This window comes from Podarcis vaucheri, assembly GCF_965113315.1.
Source record: "Podarcis vaucheri genome assembly, chromosome: 3".
Taxonomy (NCBI): domain Eukaryota; kingdom Metazoa; phylum Chordata; class Lepidosauria; order Squamata; family Lacertidae; genus Podarcis; species Podarcis vaucheri.
In genome coordinates, this window is record NC_138761.1 from 13,608,892 (window position 1) to 13,629,274 (window position 20,383).

The window sequence follows — 20,383 nt, forward strand, 5'->3', positions numbered from 1 at the left end:
ATTTGTGCCTGCCCCTCAGTTTCCATTCCCAAGCCGGGAGGCGCTCACAGTTTGTTTTTCTCCATATAAGCGATGAGCAGTTTTCCATTCAAAAAAAGTTGATGATTTCTGGCGACCCCTATGGATGCTTTGGCTATTACTTTACTTCAAAGGCAGCCAACTTGGTGCTCTGCCGATGTTATTGGAATGTTTTCCCCATCAGTCCTAGCCTGGATCACCAGTAGTCAGGGGTGATGTAGACCCAAAAAATTATCTGGAGCACACCATGTTAGCGACACCTGTTTTCAGTGCACCACGCTGGTTTATGAAGCATGTGGGTTGTCTTGTCAACTCAAAATGATTGCTGAACCGAGGGTGGAAAGTTAGCAAAAGGAAAAGCATTGCTGTAAAAAGCTACACAAGGTCTTTCAAAGCTTAAGATTTAAGAGTATTTTGTCCTTGCCAGGATTCTGAAAGTCTTGCAGTTCTTCTAATGAGCATGGAAAAATGAGGCTAGTTCAAAGGTTGTCAATTGAGTTGCTGCAACTGATGTCCTGGCTCTCATTAATTTCACAGGAACCCAGATTTCTATCGCTATTTCCACCAAATGCAGCTGTTTGAAATGAGCTGCACTCGTGAATAATGTTTCCTTTGACCCCAAATGCCTGTTTTTGTTAAGGTGTCACATATCTGAGACCATAAACTATGCAGACTTTTTTCCAGGACGATGCTTAACTGTTGTACGAACCAAAAAAGCCTTTTAGTTTCATTGTGCTCTTGTTTCTTTCGTTTTTTACAGGCGGAGCAGGTCATTTATGATCATTTTTCTGATCCGAAATTTGTTGAGCAGTTAATCAAGTTTCTTTCTTTAGAAGACAGAAAAGGAAAGGATAAATTTAATCCTCGCAGATTTTGCCTCTTCAAGGTAACTAGTTATCTACTTCTTTGATTAGTTACACCTTCTAGAAAATGATAAGATCCTTGGCGAAAAGCTCTATAATATATGACCCATGCAGTTAAACTTCTGTATTCCGCATATTGGTCCAGTTTGGACAATTGAACCAAGGTCTCCTAAACCATAGTTTATGAAGCTGTGAATGAGTACCATGACCGAGTTGTCCTTAGCCCCTCTATTAAAGGGAGGTGGCGCTGTGGTCTAATCCACTGAGCCTCTTGGGCTTGCTGATTGGAAGGTCAGTAGTTCGAATCCCCATGATGGGGTGAGCGCCTGTTGCTCTGTCCCAGCTCCTGCCAACCTAGCAGTTTGAAAGCACGCCAGTGCAAGTAGATAAATAGGTACTGCTGTGGCAGGAATGTAAACAGCATTTCCATGTGCTCTTGTTTCCGTCACAGTTTCCCGTTGCACCAAAAGCGGTTTAGTCATGCTGGCCACATGGCCTGGAAAGCTGTCTGTAGACAAACACTGGCTCCCTCAGCCTGAAAGGGGGATGGGCACCGCAACTCAATAGTCACCTTTGACTGGACTTAACCGTCCAGGGGTCTGTTGCCCCCCCCTTTTAGCCCCTCTATTCTGTTTGTTGTGGGGGAGGAAGGGAAAGGAGAATGTTAGCCGCTTTGAGACTCCTTAGGGTAGTGATAAAGTGGGATATCAAATCCAAACTCTTCTTCTCTTTGCTTACCTCTTTGGAGCTTATTTTCTGACTTGTACTGAGCCAGAGTTTTCATTTGCGGACAACCCAGAATCTGCTGTGCTTATATTCATTGTATTGCCTTCTGAAAGACTTACATTTGGGGGGGGGGGAGAGAGAGACTCTACAGCCACAGCAGGTTATCTAACTTTCCAACGGTTTGACTTTCTTCCTAATTGGCAATTTTTTTCTATTGTCTCCTGTGGCAGACAGATGCCTACTTAAAAAGAGACCCTATAAAAGTGGCAATACAGTGGTACCTCGGGTTACATATGCTTCAGGTTACAGACTCCTCTAACCCAGAAATAGTGCTTCAGGTTAAGAACTTTGCTTCAGGATAAGAACAGAAATCAGGTTCCGGCAGCGTGGCGGCAACAGGAGGCCCCATTAGCTAAAGTGGTCCTTCAGGTTAAGAACAGTTTCAGGTTAAGAACGGACCTCCAGAATGAATTAAGTACTTAACCCAAGGTACCACTGTATATGCTTTTGGGGAGCTTGCTTGCAAATATATTTTGAGGGAAATGTTGGAAAATATAATTTCATGCACCTATGTAGGCATGTGCAAATGCAGGAGGGTTCTCTCTTATTCCGGGGGGGGGGGGGCACAGAACTGCAACACTTCCAGCACAAGTCTCTGTTGCTTTTCTCTCATTAATGGCTTATGCATCTTTTAAAGTTAAGACCAGTACAGTGGTACCTCTGGTTACGAACTTAATTCATTCCAGAGGTCCATTCTTAACCTGAATCCGTTCTTAACCTGAGGTACCACTTTAGCTAATGGGGCCTCCCGCTGCCGCCACGCGATTTCTGTTCTCATCTTGAGGTAAAGTTCTTAACCCGAGGTACTACTTCCTGGTTAGCAGAGTCTGTAACCCGAAGTGTTTGTAACCTGAGGTGTTTGTAACCCGAGGTACCACTTTATCCTAATCTATGTCTACAGCATGCCTTATTTTATTTTTAATACAACTTTGGAAAGTGTGCATTGTATTAATGGATGGGAAAGTACCCCTTTTGATTATAATTTTCATGTTTTTCTAGAATTAGCACTTTGTAATAGTTACATTAGGGGTTGTGCAAGCCCTTTTCGTAAAAGTGTAAAAGTGATGAGTTTAAGACTAAACCATGAGTCTTGTTTTAACAGGGCTTGTTCAGAAACTTTGATGATGCCTTCTTGCCTGTACTGAAACCCCACTTAGAACGTTTGGCAATAGATTCTCACGAAAGTCCCCAACGATGCATAGCTGAAATAATAGCTGGTGTGATAAGAGGATCGAAGCACTGGACATTTGAAAAGGTAGTGTGTACTTCACTTAATTTTTGCAAAAACGAAACAGCTGCGCATGCAAAAGGATTGCCACTTTCTCACCCCCCTGCATGTCCCCCACAGTGTCCACCAAATAGGATCTGGAGGGTTGTGGAAACCCCCAGAACAGATTTAGGAAAAGGGCCATTGCTTGTGATGACGGAACTACTTTTACAGTGCTTTGTTGAACATTACCTATATTTATTTAGGTGGGTTTTTTTATACTACACTTCATCATAAGTGTCACAGGGTGGTGTAGAGCAAAATAAAATGCAATAATTAAAACCAGTGCACACAGAATGTAAACCTGTGAAATCCCGAGGTGGTTAGGAAAGCTACCTTGAATTCCTGTACATATATAAATAATACCAGTTTTAAATCATTGCTTTTTTTTTAAGCCCGCTCCACCTCGGTGTAAAAGTTGTAGATTTATATTAATTGGTTTCTGGGATTTCCTAAACAAATACATGGAATTGCTAAAGTATATTTACCCCTTAGTATCAGAATCATGAGTAGCTGAGATTAAGAATGAACTACTGTTCTGATCCTTTAAGGTTGGCCATTGGCCCAAAATATTAAGGATTCCGTGTTCTTGGTTTTGGGTTCCTCCTGATCTTAGGCTGCAGAGATTCTGACAGGAGCTCTATTTCAGATTTCCATCCTGGCAACGTTACCTTGCCACGTCCTTGTAAGAAATTAAGTTTTGTTGAGTTTTTTGTTTGGTTTTTTAATTGAGACGGCTTAAACTTAAGCAGTGTCTGAGCAGTATGCAAGAAAACAAAACATGAAAATACAGCAGCAGTACTAAGAGAGAGTCCATGTGTCATATGTACAGGGGTGGCTCAAGGTGTTTCAGCACCTGAGACCTGCTGCCACCTCCACAATGAGAGAGCAAACACCGTAAGAAGACTCCCCTGCTGGGCAGGGGGAAAGAGGAGGTCCTTTTTGGATACCTCCTCCCACCCAGCAGTGAGGCGTTGCAACAGCTCCTCCCTTCAGGAGAAGCAGGTGCAAAGCCCCATCACACCACCTCTCGTGGGGGAGGGGAGATCTCCCCTCCCTATCTGCCGCCAGTCCCTCTCTGCTCCTAGAGACCCAGCAGCAAAGCAGAACAGGATTCCACTCCTTGGAGGGTGTCACTTGCGACAGCTGCCTTGCCTAGCCTCATGGGCGGGTCGGACGTGCATACGTACTTCTCATGATTTCTTTGCCTGTTCTTCCTTTTTGCACAGGTAGAGAACCTCTGGAAAGTTCTGTGTCCGCTTCTTAGGACAGCTTTATCCAACATAACAGTGGAAACCTACAATGACTGGGGTACCTGTATAGCAACGTCATGTGTAAGTCCTGCATATTTCCTTTTTAATTTGCTGTATCTAAAAAGAAAGAACGCGGTATAGTTCTCCTCTCTTCTTTTTCCTCTGTGAGGTGGGTACCAAGCCTCTTCCTTTTTATTCTGAGGTATGGGAGGAACTGTTCAGTTCTTAGGTGGTTCTGTCACAGCTTGCCCTGTAGTTCAGGTTGCTACAGGGCAAGGTGTCTTCTCAGTCTTCTTCACTTTTGCTCCCCCTTCCTCCATGCCTCTCCCCTTTGCAGTCATTTTTGTCCACTTTTTGCTCTCTGTAATCCGTCTGGTGTGCACAGGGCAAGGCTTGGACTTTGCTCTTAAGTTTTCTCTTTTTTGGGGTGCTCCAATTGTGACGTGTTATGCAATCCAAGAGAAAGCTGCTATCTAATTATTGGGTATCTCTGGCTCGTCCTGTGACCATCGGGGAAAATAGTGCCTTAGTTAGACAGGAAATTACAGCTGTGGCTGCTGAGTCTTAATTTTCACATGAACCTAGAAATTTGGATGAAAAAGTACTTTTGAAGACCTGTGATTCAGCCCTCTGGCTGTTTACTCAAAAGTAAGTCTTGCTTCTGGTCTTACTCCCTAGCAAATATGTATAAATGATTATAGCCCAGGGATGGCGTTTTGTGCACTCTTAATTTGGGAATAAATACCATTGAACTTAGTGACACTTCTGAGTAACCTGCTTAGGATTGGCGATAAGGCTTAGATCAAAGCTTTGGTATGCTCAGAGACAAAACGGGTATGTGCTCAGGGCAAAAGGAACATTTTATAAAAGCTGGCATTTTGGTGCTGCAATATTTTTTTTGATGAGGGCTTCTGTCTGGATTCTTATTTCTCACTTGCTTTTTTTTAAAAAACAAAACATGTTGTTATGCAATAGAACCTACTCTTTTAACAGCACAAATGTTGGATATTGAATTGTCTTTCAGAAAGCTTTACCAAGATTTCACTTGCCAGAAATCATTTTGCCCCTTTTGCCTTTTAAAATTGTTAATACAGGAGAGCAGGGACCCTCGAAAATTGCACTGGTTGTTTGAATTGTTGTTGGAGTCTCCGTTGAGCGGTGAAGGAGGATCATTTGTTGATGCATGGTAAAATAATAATAATAATAATAATAATAATAATAATAATAATAATAATAATAATAATTTTGCCTATTTGTCGTAGGCCAAAGTGTAGAAGACAGTGGGGCTCATATTTATACAGAACAGATTGTTCCCGTGCTGACGGGTTCTCACTCTTGTCAGCTGTTGCACCACAGCATACTGCAGTAATTGCTTCTGGATCAAGCCCCACTTAGGGTTCACTGCAGTAATCCAATACAGTCATACCTCATGTTACGTCCGCTTCATGTTACATTCTTTCAGGTTGCGTCCCGCAGCGACCCGGAAGTACCGGAAAGGGTTACTTCCGGGTTTCACCGCTTGCACATGCGCAGAAGTGCAAAAGGACGTAATGCGCAGAAGCGGCGCGTCGTGCGTGCGCAGACGCGCCGCTGCGGGTTGCGCTCTTTTCATGTTGCGAATGGGCCTCCAGAATGGATCCTGTTCGCAGCCAGAGGTACCACTGTATTGAAATAGCCAGTACATGAACTAACCCAGCCAAGCTTTCCCAGTCCGGGAACCGTCATGACTTTCTTACCAGATGCAGCCAGTAAGAGATGTTCCCACCCACTGAAGCTGCCTGGACTTTCAGGTACAAAGCTGCATCCAAAAACAGGCACATGCACACACCATTAAAGAGCTGCTGGAACTATTCTTAATATCCGTGCAGGTTGTACTGCTGCAATTTTGGTGGTTTTCATTTCCAGTGAATGTGTTCCTATGGCCACCCCACCCCCTTTTAACTATATGAGGAGCTGCTAGTTCGGGCATAGGCAAATTCGCCCCTCCAAATGTTTTGGGACTACAACTCCCACCATCCCTGACCACTGGCCCTGTTAGCTAGGGATGATGGGAGTTGTGGTCCCAAAACATCTGGAGGGCCGAGTTTGCCTATGCCTGTCGCTAGTTCCCTTGGTTTATTGTAAGCAAATAATTAAGTCATTGGCCTACCTTTTGTGAGCAATGAAGTGTAAGAGAATTGTTTGTGTCATGCCTTGGGGTCTTTGGGTGGCGATAAAGGTGTGCTTCCCTAAGTTATGACCTTACTGTATGTTTTTCTGTCTTTCCCCGCTCCCCTCCCCATTCCCCTGCCCCTTCCTAGTCGACTGTATGTCCTGCAAGGAGGTCTTGCACAGCAAGAATGGCGAGTACCAGAGCTGCTGCACAGATTGCTGAAGTACCTAGAGCCGAAACTCACCCAAGTTTACAAAAATGTCCGAGAGAGGATAGGAAGGTTAGTGTTCTCAAGCCCGTTCATAGTTTTTAGGCCCTCAGCTGAAAGCCAGAGGATGGGAGCTCTCTTCCTTTGGGTTGTGACCTTGTCAAGCAGAAGCCTTTAATACGGTATAATAGCAATAGTAATTTTACTATTTATACACCGTCCATCTGATTTGAGTTGCCCCAGCCACTCTGGGCGCCTTCCAGCAAAATACGAAAACACCAAACATTAAAAACTTACCTAATCAGGGCTGCTGTCAGGTAGTCAGATAGTTGTTTATTTCCTTGACCATCTGATGGGAGGGTGCTCCACAGGGTGGGTGCCACTACTGAGAAGGCCCTCTGCCTGGTTCCCTGTAACCTCACTTCTCGCAGGGAGGGAACTGCCAGAAGGCCCTCGGAGTCAAATATTAATATGTCTTTCCTTCAGAATGCTGGAGGTTGTATGATTAAATGCCCCACCTCAACAACAACAAAACGCTCTCTGTTCATAGAAAAATAGCACATCAGGCTAAGCTAGTATTCTTCTCTCTGAGATGCTAGTTCCTCACAAAAGGACCCTTTTACATGGAGCATTCAAACGTACAACCCTCTTCTCACATAACAATCTGAACGCACTCAAGAAGGCTCTACTGTGTGACTCTTGTGAATGTATTATTTAGCCATTAGATTTCTATAGAAGCTGCCAGATTCTCCCCAGGAACTAGAATGAGTGGAGATTTCTGTAACAAATTTGTGAACTCTTTTCTTTAAATAGGGTTTAAAGGAAAATATTAAACGTGAATACTTCATTTTCTTTCGTGTAGCGTTCTGACTTACATCTTCATGATAGATGTTTCCTTACCAAATACCGCTCCAACAAAATCTCCCCATGTCCATGAGTTCACTTCCCGAATACTTGAAAAACTCAAACCCCTTACGGAAGTGGATGAAGAAATTCAGAATCATGTTATGGAAGAGAACGGAGTCGGAGATGAAGATGAGCGAACTCAGGGCATTAAACTCTTGAAAACCAGTAAGTGCCTGTGCTAAACTTGCGCACACCAAATTAAATGCCCAGCTGTACTTATTTGAGAGATATTATTTCAATTTTCATTCCGCTTTTCCACATGAGTGTCACCCAAAGTAACTCAAATCACGACAGCAAATGTATATACAGGTGCATTATTACAACAAGCAGCCTAATATTGATTGTTTTCATATTGTGCCTCACTCAGAGAGATTTTTTAAAATATTAAGAAATTTATAAATGCTTTTAAATGATTGGTAATTTCAAAATGCAGCGAGATAATAAAACATAATATGACAATCCAAATAATTTCCTGTTGGGAATGCTAACAACATTTTAAATTCATTATCAAATGGGCAATATCGACCATTGTGTTTTTAAGGTAGCTGATAGTTGGAAAAGATTAGTTTGAACCATGGCTGTGTCTTGCTGTGCTCTGTTTGACCTTGTGCCTATGTTTGCCTTTCTTCTGCCTTCGACAGTTCTGAAGTGGTTGATGGCAAGTGCGGGGAGAGCCTTTTCCACAGCTGTTGCGGAACAGCTTCAGCTCTTGCCGTTGTTTTTCAAGGTACGTGGTTTGTTAGTTCTCTTTAGGCTTCAGAGGTACCGTATTTTTCGCTCCATAGGGCGCACCGAACCATAGGGTGCACCTAGCTTGCGGGCTTGGGGAGCGCTCCAAAGGTTTGCGGATAGCTGCCTGAAGCCCGGGGAGCGCAGCAGGAGTTGGCACTGTGCTCCCTGGGCTTCAGGCTGCTATCCGCAAGCACCGACCCCGCTCGCTCTCCAGGCTTCAGCAAAAGCCTGCATTCGCTCCATAGGATGCACACATTTCCCCTTCATTTTTGGAGGGGAAAATGTGCATCCTATAAAGCGAAAAATATGGTAACGTCTGAACACATTAAACCAACAATGCTTGACAAATAGCGGGACCCAGGTGGTGCCGTGGTCTAAACCACTGAGCCTCTTGGGCTTGCCGAACGGAAGGTCAGCAGTTCAAATTCACACGACGGAGTGAGCTCCCGTTGCTCTGTCCCAGTTTCTGCCAACCTAGCAGTTCAAAAGCATACCAGTGGAAGCAGATAAATCTTAGAGTTTCTTTTTTTCAAATTTAAGGAAGCTTTACACTTGTGTTTATTTTTCTTCAAGCACTTCTTCCATTTCTCAAGTATGAAAAGTTTGTTAGAAACAACAACATAATACTTAAAAGTAACTCTCTTTTTTTCAACTGCTCTCTGTCTAAATACTTACACATAGAAACTCATGCCATATTAACAGGTTCTGCCTAAAACAGTTCTTTTTACATCCAATTTATCTATTGAGAGAAATTATTTGTCTTATTTTGGCTTTTACACCTACTCTTTGATTGATTGTTTGAAGGTATTTATGTACTGCTTTTCAGGTGGGACTCACAAAGCAGTATACCAAAGATTGGCACAAAATTGCAGTGAAATTGAAAGACATCTATTTCTTTAGGAGATTGTACAACTCTTCAATTCTTTGCTTCCCTAAGGGCAAGATGGGCTTGATGAGGCACTGCGTGTGGTTTTTCATTATCCACTCTTGCGACTGTAATTTGTTTAAAACTATTTTCAATATTGTATTTTTTAAATTGCCATAACTCACCCTTGCTGCCCAATTGTAAAAGATGACAAGCCTTGAGCTAGGGAAGTCTTTTCAGGTTTCATACTGCTGAGAGTTCAATGCATATATTCAGTTCTTTGTATGCTTCAGATGAAACCCATCAAAGGTTTCCATTTCTGGGAGCAATCCACCAAACACTTGTCCTATTTAAGTCCTGTTTCAGTTAAGGGGATTAGACAGATAATACAGAAATATTTCAGGGAGGCAATTTCCCCTCCCTTTAAAGCTTTAAAATCTCAATTTCATTGTCCAAATCCCTGTATATTTCTAGATTCTCAGAGCCAAGTATTATTATTCTTTGTAAATTTATATAACACCTGAAGATCATAGTAGTGACATCTACTCAGTGTCCTTGGAGTAGGCATATTAATAGCGAAACAAGCAGCACACTTCAGCTGTTGCTTATTTTGTGAATGTACTTCAATACAGCATTTAGGGGCTTTAGGCTTGAGTATTTCCTTGATCCCATCTTTTTAGTTGGAGAAGCTGAAAAGCTCTGTGGCATTCCCCCGTTGTTGTCCTGCATTGCATTCATTGTACAAAAAAGAAACCACCTTTGGCTGTTGGTCTTCAACCTGTGTCCACTCACCTTTCCTGTTCTTCCTTCCACAGATCGCACCTGTAGAAAATGACAACAGCTACGATGAACTTAAGAGAGATGCTAAGATGTGCTTGTCGTTAATGTCTCAGGGATTGCTGTACCCTCAACAAGTGCCTTTGGTACTTCAGGTGCTAAAACAAGTACGTGGTGCTTTCTTAAGATGTGTAAACAAGAAAAGAAAAGCATATTTCGTGGTGTCAGCATTCCCTCGAGGCAACCGTTGACAGTAAATGCCTTCTGCCTCAATACTTGGGGGGGTGGGTCTCTTATAAAATTCTGAATTATTTGATGACTACCAAAATGGCCGTCCCTATAGCAGGTAGTATGTGTGTGGAGGGAAGACCTGTTTATTGCAATAACATCTTGGAGATCCTGGGCCACAGGGAGGTTAGGCTGGCCTCAATCAGAGCCCCGGGCTTTTTCGGCTGTGGCCCCGATCTGGTGGAACGCTCTGTCACAAGAGACTAGGGTGCTGTGGGACTTGACATCTTTCCGCAGGGCCTGCAAGACAGAGCTGTTCCACCAGGCCTTTGGCCAGGGCACAACCTGACCCGCTCCTTTGGTAATCCTCACAGAGCTCTAGCCCAATGGTTGCCATTAATTTGATTTTGAATTGATTTTAAAATGAATTGATTTTAGAATGCTGTGTTACTTTTATTGTTGTTAGCTGCTCTGAGCCCGGCTTCAGTTGGGGAGGGCTGAATATAAATAAAATTTATTTTTATATTATTATTATTATTATTATTATTATTATTATTATTATTATTATTATTCCCTCTGGGGTGCAGTGTATCTCTGCTGCCTCTGCTCATGGAGACCTACTGAATTCTACCCCACCTTTACAGGGTTCATGCCATTAATGAACTGGACAATCCAAGCAAGGGCACTAACCCAGTGGCTAACCCAGTGGTTTGACTTCACCCCTAGAGGCATACTCCATTGTCTCTTTAGACAGACGGATGCCAGCAAGCCCGGAAGTTAAGCTGTCATCTGAGGAATTAAGGAGAGGGGATTGGGCATGGAAATAGGAGTGAGCGTTAGGACAAATGAGCATTAGAGCAAAAGACCTGCTATGTCTACTTGTAGATAAATTCTGAAATGTAGCTATGGAGAGCTTTTGCTTTTTCTGTATGGTGGTTTAAATGCAGGCTGATCCTTGCTTCCACTTGAAGAATTGCCTGTTTAATTTTTCCTAACTGCTGCTATTTTGTTATTTTGCAGACAGCAAAGAATAGTTCCTGGCATGCGAGGTACACAGTGCTAACCTACCTCCAGACCATGGTTTTTTATAATCTTTTTATCTTCCTAAACAATGAAGAAGCGGTAAATGACATCAGATGGCTGATTATAAGACTGCTAGAAGATGAACAGCTTGAGGTGAACCATATACCTGCGCTTACATTTCTTGACAGCCTGTGAAAAATCCATGTTTGCAAAACAAAAGTTGAGCTTCGTAGGTAACGGGGCACCATCCTGCCCAAAGTTTAATCACTTTTAAAAGTTCTGTTGATCTTGGTGGAAGAATTAGGTTTATTCTTTTAAAAATAGGATCCACATATGAACCAAACACTGCAAAAACCGTAAATTATCAGCAGAAAACACTTGATAGCAGTTTATTACGTTTCCCATGTTCATTTCACACTTGTATTATTCTAGTTAGCTTGTCCATTTCACTACAGCTTTTCCATTATTGTTTCTTACATTTGCTCTGCAAAGGTCCATTCGATTTCCCAATTTTATCAACTACACTCTTTGCTGCTACCATCAGGCCAGCATACGCTTAAGTCTTCCCCTTTGAAACCAGAGGGCCTTGAATATGCTTCGCTTTTGTCATGTTCTTTTGCCATGACATTCCTCCTTTTCTCTGATATAGCATTGTCTTTTACGTTGCCCAGGCACTGAATGCATTTTTAATTGCCGTATTTTTCGCTCTATAAGACGCACCAGACCACAAGACGCACCTAGTTTTTGGAGGAGGAAAACAAGAAAAAAATATTCTGAATCTCAGAAGCCAGAACAGCAAGAGGGATCGCTGCGCAGTGAAAGCAGCAATCCCTCTTGCTGTTCTGGCTTCTGGGATAGCTGAGCAGCCTGCATTCGCTCCATAAGACACACACACATTTCCCCTTACTTTTTAGGAGGGAAAAAGTGAGTCATAGAGCAAAAAATACGGTATCTACTGTATATTTAAGAGGTCAGCAGAAGTTTGTTTTATGGTCGCTAGTGCTCTCATGCGATATTTTGATTATATGAAACAGAAGCTGCAAACATAACATTGTTCATGTGTGAGTGAAATAACCATTTATGGAGGCAAATGAACCGAGTGATAGGTTACCAGGGCAACTTTACGCTTGGCTATAAGAGAGGTTTCTGAAACATTTTGTTTCCCGAAATGGTAGATCCTGAAGCAGGTTTGCTAGTGACCTAACTGCTACAGGAAGGCAGTGTTTTGAATTTGAAGCAGTCTCTGGTCCCTGCTTCAGTGTTACATAGCCATGAGTTCTGCTTGCATCCTATGAATGCTACTAGCATCCTTTTACCGCTGTTAGTTGGAACATTTATCCTGCCGTCTAAAACAAGCAAACACCCCCCCCCCCCGCTGTTTGCTGTTCCCTCTTTAGCAGCAATGCAGACTTGCGGAACTAATTTGTAGAGCAAATTTGCAAATCGCCAGATGAATAGTACGTTCTTGCAAAACAGCAGTACAGATCGGCAAAGCGCCTCCTTGTGTGTAATCTCTTGTGACCTGGTTGCCATGGAAACCTCAAAATCTTGCGGTGGTGGTAATCTTGCGTTTCCTTGCCCTGAGCTGGCAAGCCCTAAAATGGTGCTCACTTGTTACTCCAGTGATGTTTTGCACGCTCTCTCTATGTGTGTGTGTGTTTGTGTGTGTGTTACATAAAGACAAGAGCAGCTTCTGCCATCAAGTGGAGGCTAGGTTGTGCCTGGCATAGTTGTTTAGGGTGAGGGAAATAGTGGATCTTCCATGTCTCCTTCCTCCTCCCCAGCATTTTGGTTCTCAGCTTTGCTTTTAATAAAAGGTATCAGAAAGAAAAGCTGCTCTCCCCTTTGAATGCCCCCCATATCCCATTCTCCTCACCCTGGCAGCCGTGTTCTTGGGGTGAGCCTCAATATTTTCAAATCATACCTGTTCCAGCCCCTGCCCTTCCCACATCCCATTGCTTCCCTACCTTTTCAAATTCATTCTGTGAGGCTTTTATTCTTTGGATGAAGTCCCTTCCTACTTCCATGGGCACTGTCTTGACCTTGTCTTCCCCAATAACTAATGCTGTGTCTTTATCCTGTGAAATTCCCTCTTTCTCTTTCTTCTGGCTCCTTTCTAACTACAGTTGTACCTTGGAAGTTGAACGGAATCCATTCCGGAAGTCCGTTCGACCTCCAAAACGTTTAGAAACCAAAGCACGGCTTCTGATTGGCTGCAGGAAGCTTCTGCAGCCAATCAGAAGCCCTGTGGGACGTTTGGCTTCCAAATAACGTTCGCAAACTGGAACACTCACTTCCGGGTTTGCGGCATTGGAAGCCAAAATGTCCCAAGTACTAAGATGTTCAAGGTACGATTGTACTTTCAAATATGCCACTGTTGCCCCCGTTCTCAAACCACCCATCTCCCTATCCAACTATCAGTCTGACCCCTTTCTTTGCTTCACTTCCAAATCCCCGGAGCCCCTTCTTACTCCCACTGCCTTGACTTTTCCTCTAGCTCTGCTCATGCCTTCCTTCAATCTGGCCCCTGCCCCCTGTTCCGAAACTGCTCTCTCAAAGATTGCTGGCGTGATCTGGGCCTCTGTTGCCTAAACTACTGTGGTTTCCTCCTCTCTGGACTCCTGTTAGATTTTCAATTGCTCTGATCATGCCGTGCGCCACTCCTTAAATCCCCGTATAAGTGATATAAGGTAAAGAATCTAAAACACGTAGTTTAACGCTATTCAGAAGTTGATATCCGCTGGCACATTTGCGACCGGCACTCCAGAGTACAAGCACCTGCCAACACTCTGCATCCAAATCCAGCACATTAAATTATACCCTTAAACATAATATTCTAAAGTTCTATAAAGCTAAAAGTCAGCCTGCAGACCCCTTGATAAATGAGCAAAGGAAGTTAACAGGCACTTGAGATCAACTTCCTCAAGCCTAGGGCTTGCCAATCAGAAGGTCGGCGGTTCGAATCCCCGCGACAGGGTGATCTCCCGTTGCTCAGTCCCAGCTCCTGCCAACCTAGCAGTTCGAAAGCATGTCAAAGTGCAGGTAGATAAATAGGTAGTGCTCCGGCAGAAAGCTAAACACCGTTTCCGTGTGCTGCTCTAGTTTCGCTAGAAGCGGCTTAGTTATGCTGGCCACATGACCCAGAAAAACTGTCTGCGGACAAACATCAGCTCTCTCGGCCAGTAAAGCGAAATGAGTGCCGCAACCCCAGAGTCTTCTGCTACTGACTCAACTGTCAGGGGTCCTTTACCTTTACCTTACTCAAATTTATGTTAAGCAATGAGCCTATAGAGCCCATTCTTAAACACACTCTGCTGAGCTGAAAGGTGAAGTTCTAACAGACCCCAGGGTCAGAGAACTTGGCCGTGGAGTGAGCAAACTCGCCCCCGAACCGCTTTCATTGACATCCCGTCACATATGTTAAAGTTTGCGTTTGCAGCTGAATTCAATGCGGGAACTCCTACAGCAAGGAATACCAAGCAAACCAATAATTGAAATCATGAATTACTACGGGGTCATTTGAAAAAGATATCGCAGTGGGGCAAATGCTGACTTGTCGACCAGACTTGTTCACTGGAGTAACTGGTTTCCTCGTCCATCCCTAGGTGAGAGAGATGGCGGCCACCACATTGAGCGGCTTGCTCCAGTGCCACTTCCTGGTGATTGATGACCCCCTGCAGACTCACTTTGAGCAGCTCTGTAAGAGAAGACTCCCGAAGAAGAGGAAAAGAGACCTCAGCACAGTGGTGGATACCATTCCTCCTGCAGGTAAAGGGAGGGGGGGCATACATGATGACTTCTTAAGAGAGTTCGTCCAGGCTTTGGTGTCCTCACATGCCTGAGACTAGTTCACCACCACTGGAAATAGTTTCAGTCCAAAGCAGTGGAAAAGGTGCCTCGTTGGAAGCTGTCAGTCTGCTGCTTCAGGAATCAGGAAGGCAACACAGGCGCAGTGACTGAGGACGGGAGAACCAAACCAGAGTAAAGTAAACTCAAATTCACAACTGAGGATACTTTGCCAAGGGGAGCAGGAAGTAGGAGGAGGAAGCTAGAAGCATGAAGTTTTAGGAGGTGCAAAGCCCAGGGGCTTGTGAGCACACAGGTGGGCTCCTCGGCAGATTATGCTTATGTGCTTGCAAGCTACTTGATTGTACTGCAACGCAGTGAGGCATGTTAATTGGGAGCAGCATGCTACTTAGGTGGCGTTCGTTTGTTTTTTGCCTGCTGTTTCTGCTTTCCGTCTGCCACCAAACTTACAGTATGACCATCGCATGGATCACTGGCCAGGTTGGGGCGGGAAAGGTAAGGGACCAACTGCTTGATGCGGCGAAGGTGGGAAAATGTCGCCTTGGCTGTTGCTGTAACTTGCGCCTCCATGGAAAGGGAGGCGTCAAGGATTACACCCAAACTCTTAACGGAAGGCAATGGCACTAATTGGGCCCCCGCAAGAGAAGGGAGTTGGTCCCTCATCCCCATGCCATCCCGACCCAGCCATAGGACCTCTGTCTTCGAAGGATTTAGTTTCAGTCGGCTCCCACGAAACCATCCAGCCACAGCTTCCAAGCATCTTGTCAGTGCGTTCGGGGCCGAGTCGGTGTGGCCATCCATCAGCAGATAGAGCTGAGTGTCATCAGCATATTGGTGATTGGTGACAACCCAGCCCAAAGCTCCGGATAATCTGGGCAAGGGGGCGCATAAAGATGCATAGAAGACATCTGAAGGCAGCCCTGTTTAGGGAAGCTTTTAATGTTTAATAGACTATTGTATTTTAATATTCTGCTGAAAGCCGCCCAGAGTGGCTGGGGAAACCCAGCTAGATGGACGGGGTACAAATAATAAATTATTATTGTTGTTGTTACTTTTGAGGCCAGCCGGGGAGGCCTTGTTAAGTTTACTCCAGCCACCTGAAACGTTGTGAGTAAGGTATCAGCTACCGCCCATTGTATAGTAGATCCATTTTATAGGAAATCTTTAGAAAGAAAGGGCCCTTTTCCCCCAACACACAAACACAATGTTTTGTTTCTTGTACATAGAAAGCATCAATGACTTTCTCTGTTGCAGATTTGGTGAAGCGCCATGCTGGTGTGCTGGGACTTAGCGCGTGCATTTTATCCAGTCCTTATGACGTGCCCACCTGGATGCCTCAGCTTTTAATGGACCTTAGTGCACATCTGAATGATCCTCAGCCTATTGAGGTAAGAGCCCTCTTACCGCGTCCCCTGGCAGCAAGGCTTTCTCAGTAGTAGTTCTGATCCTGTGGAATCTCCTGGCCCAAGAAGCATGCCTTGTTTCACCAATGGCAGGCAGAGGGAGGGGCCCGTTGGCAGGGCATCTGTTTTGTACGACGCAGGTTCCAGGTTCAATCCCCAGGATTTCCAGGTAGGGTTTGGAATGTCTGGAAAGTTGCAACCTTTGGGGTGAGGTCTTGGTCTGCAATAGATCAGAAGTTGCATTCGATCTCTGGTGCTGCAAACATGAATCGTAACTATAAACAGATTAAAGCTTTACATAGTAGACTCTTGAAGATAATTGAGAAGGTACTTTGTTTATATACTTAGAGAGAAAGCGTGCTCCCCTGTCAATTGAAAACTAATACAACTAGTGGTGAATTTGGAGAAGTTCGTCTAAATCATTCCCCCTCATTTCTGCAGGATTTCACCCCCCCCTTCCTTTCCTACGAAGAACACTCAACTATGCATTAGCTTTGCCTGAAGTCAGATGGTACAGTCTAGGAAATGTTTTCCCCCTGGTTCCACTTAATAGAGAAATGCAGAATGAGACTAGTTTAGGATAAGACCAACAGAACCAAGATAATACTGAAATTATTTGTCAGAACCCTCAGAATAACATGGATGTATGGCTTGTTTTATTTTATATTCTCAAAACAGAGCATGTAAAGTTTTTTAATGATACTGATTCATAGCTGAGTCCTTAAAGAAAACTGAGAATAAGTTGGCTTATCATGGATTTTTATTTTTTTTAAAATTGCCTCTGCCAATGCAGGATAGTTGTTTTAAATACGCTGTTTAGATCCATATCTCTGCTTCTCGCCACACAGATGACAGTTAAAAAAACTCTGTCCAATTTCCGGAGGACCCACCATGATAACTGGCAAGAGCACAAGCAGCAGTTCACTGATGACCAGCTTCTTGTCCTTACTGACCTCTTGGTTTCGCCGTGCTATTATGCATAATGAGGTGAGATTGCATTGTGTGATCGTGGGCCAATAATAGCTTCTCGGAAAGCTTTTCTAGATAATCCAGCCGGGCACTGTGCAAACCCAGCTCTAAAATGGCAAGAGATGTGATTTTAGACACGTTGAACTTAAATAGATAACAGGGCTGTGGCATAAAAACCAAGGCATCTTTAATGTGTTTACAGCTCCATTATCATGAAATTAAATTTGCTTCCCAGCTCAGTTAAAGCCTAGCAAGGGGGTATTTTCATGCTTGTATTGCAAGCTGGAACATGGGTAGGGAATATTTCTTGGCCTGGTGGGCTATATGATTATCTGATCCCCACCTCCATGGAGCAACCCGCCTGTCAAATCACCTGACACTGTGATGGGCAGTGAGTTCAACACTGCTTTGCAATCAAGTTCCCCTTGCCGTGCAGCTGATTTAGCCAGACCTGTGCCTGCCCCCCCACACCTGATGTCATGGTAGGATGTTAGTTGTGGCAAATGTGGGTGTGATTGCCGGGGGGGGGGGGAGAGATAGGGCCTTGCAAGCCAAACTGGGATCTGTGCTGTGCCAAATGTGGTTGGGGGGGGCTAGATGTTCTCACCCCTGCATTTGACTAACACTGACCAGCACCTCTGGCAGAGCTGGGTGGAGGCTGCAATTGAAAGCAGCCTGGGGGTGATGAGCAGCAGCAGTGGGGTTTGATGAAAGGCATGCTTCACATTAATAAGACATTCCAGATATAAGACAGCCCCGAACCTCCTGAAGAGGGAAGCTGCCATTCATATCCACGGACTGTGAAGGCTGGAGAGTGCTGGGGAAATTGACTGCCCCTTTCCCCCACACTCCTGGCGGGCGGAGAATCCCTGCTTCCTCCCAGTCTCCTTCCGCTAGAGCAGCTTTTTGCCAAAGGGCAAGGGTATAGCTGGCTTCGTCTTTCCATCCTTGGCAGTTGCGGAGAGGAAAACAGGGAGGAGTGATTATATATATTCTAAATGCAAGCTTTAGCGCAGGTGCACACGTTCTTTTTCTTGCAAAACATGACCCAAGCTCTCCTTTCTTGTTTCCTTCCGTCTTGCAGGTTCTCGGAAAAAGGAGTGCCCACTGCCATTTCCGCAAAAATAAAGGAAACTCAAAACTAATTTATTGTGTATAGAACCCTTTTGGATCTGGTAACTCTGAGGCTTAGCGCTGGAATCCTTTAAGGAAGTACATACCTTAAGTCTCTGTGGGAAGGACTCTTGAGGATTTCTGCTGCACTGGGGAGAGGGGACTGCCGCAGCGTGGCAAGTCTTTGTGTCTGAAGGGAGCAATCATGATTTATTTCCACACTTTCATGTAAATTCCTTGCATTAACCTGAAGCCCTTTAAAAAAGAAATCTTATTCTGTGCAGGTGGCTAATGTTGCAACTTCACATTACATACATGGACTTTCGAACCTAATTATCTGCAATTTTGGGTGCTCAAACTCTCCCTCTGATCTGCCTGCAAGAGTGTGCATCTGTGAGCTGCTGACCACTCGCTTGTAAGCGTAGGCCAAAAATGTCCCCCATAACATTGTTCTGTCTCTTTCCAGCTCCCATGCAATACCAGGCTAGGCAGAACTTGTAGCCGGGTTTCTTTTGAAGTCTTGCCTGCTGAGCAAACATTTCCCCCTCTATTGCTGTCCACATCAGAGCAACAGAGTTGTCCTTTCTATTGACAGGTTTTTAAGTAAGATTCTCCAGCCAGGTCCTGAACCTTAACTTTTGCCTGCCTTCGTAAGCGGCAGTCTTGTTATTTTTGTCCTCAGTTCAGCAGAGCCCACAGACAAGAGTGTCTCTCAACTGCTGGTTTTATTTCAGAGAACAAAAGAGTATGTACATATGTTAATAATGAGTGGCTAAAGACTTTTTAAATATTCCCTGTTTGCTAGTCACACATCTTTCCATTTGCCTCACGTCCTCATCTTGGAACAAGTATGTAACTTGCATTTTAAAAAAACAACCCAGAAGTACTGTATCTCCCTCTGCCTGCCCGCCCATCCCAAATTCCTTTTCGTTCTGCAACTCTGGTGGCTGTTGGCTGGCTGTTTCACAACATGTTCAATATGTGTTACATAGATGTAAAGGACTGTATAAATTGTAGAGGCACTGCACTGGCAAAGCACTGTACAGTTTGCAAAAATTTTACATAATTCATTTGTGAGAATTAACTTTTAAACAATCGCACTTTTAGGTGTTGATAATAGTGCTTTCAGCTTTTTGTATCTGATTCGATGCCAATTTCTTCTGGTTTTTAATATTACCCCCTCCCTCTAATAAGGTGACTTTAGTTTTTGGCTTGATTTTTCATTTAACTTTTTAGTGAATCTGTTGGTTTTTACTACGTAATCTCTGCCACTCTGCCCCCACCCGCTCCCTCACTTTGGGAACGCAAGCAAACATACTCTGGTGTGTGGTAAATTATAGAGTACAAGAATGCCTCCCATGTTGGGGAAAAAAATTATCTGAGAATTGTGTGTGTTTTCATCTTCTGCACATCCTGTACTTTTTTCTTTGTAAAAACAGGAATACATTTTTTTCTTCTTCTTCAATCCTCTGCCTGCTGGGAAACAACACCATGTTTTTAAAGCACAGCAGTGTGACCAGTACAGTATCTCTTGAGAGCTGATACACAGGAATAACTAATGTATAGCATAGTGCCAAAATGCCGCCTTCTCCTTTCAGTTGTGTACTTAGTTTAAAGCTGAATAAATGAATTGTTTGTAAGATCTGTGCGCGCATGATGTCTTGTTTTTCAGGGGAGCGTTTCTTCAAGATAAGCCCTTTCACCTGAGGATATGAAGGGGGGAAAGCCGTTAGCCCTACTGTGTATCAAATTGGTCCCTAGTAGAAAACATGTCACCTGTCTGTTTCCAGTTGTGCAGAACATCTCTCAGGGAACTTGTTTTTCCACTGGGCAGCATCACCTGCTCTGCAAAAAGCTAATATTTGAGTTGAGCCTAGAAAGGGATCCAATCTGGAGTTGTTTCTAAACCCTTGCAACTCCTTTCTTTTCCAGGACAGTGTTTGAATGTGAAGCTCAGTGGTAGATCAGCTGCAACATGGCGGAAGGGATATGCATGGCATGGGAAAAGTGGGT

General features: G+C 44.0%; 1 protein-coding gene across 2 annotated transcripts in view; it reads left to right on the top strand.

Annotated features, from left to right (window-relative positions):
* PSME4 (proteasome activator subunit 4) overlaps nucleotides 1–20,014 on the top strand; it is an 87,229-nt gene extending 67,215 nt beyond the window's left edge. For both annotated transcript variants that reach the window (XM_082217230.1, XM_082217231.1), the window contains 13 exons: nucleotides 779–904; nucleotides 2,770–2,922; nucleotides 4,164–4,268; nucleotides 5,282–5,373; nucleotides 6,488–6,619; nucleotides 7,410–7,618; nucleotides 8,095–8,180; nucleotides 9,866–9,994; nucleotides 11,076–11,231; nucleotides 14,684–14,846; nucleotides 16,140–16,273; nucleotides 17,137–17,275; nucleotides 18,342–20,014. In XM_082217230.1, coding sequence (XP_082073356.1) covers nucleotides 779–904; nucleotides 2,770–2,922; nucleotides 4,164–4,268; nucleotides 5,282–5,373; nucleotides 6,488–6,619; nucleotides 7,410–7,618; nucleotides 8,095–8,180; nucleotides 9,866–9,994; nucleotides 11,076–11,231; nucleotides 14,684–14,846; nucleotides 16,140–16,273; nucleotides 17,137–17,271 — 1,620 coding nt within the window. In that variant the 3' untranslated portion in view covers nucleotides 17,272–17,275; nucleotides 18,342–20,014. The remainder of the gene's footprint in view (nucleotides 1–778; nucleotides 905–2,769; nucleotides 2,923–4,163; nucleotides 4,269–5,281; nucleotides 5,374–6,487; nucleotides 6,620–7,409; nucleotides 7,619–8,094; nucleotides 8,181–9,865; nucleotides 9,995–11,075; nucleotides 11,232–14,683; nucleotides 14,847–16,139; nucleotides 16,274–17,136; nucleotides 17,276–18,341) is intronic.
* The last annotated feature ends 369 nt before the right edge of the window (nucleotides 20,015–20,383 follow it).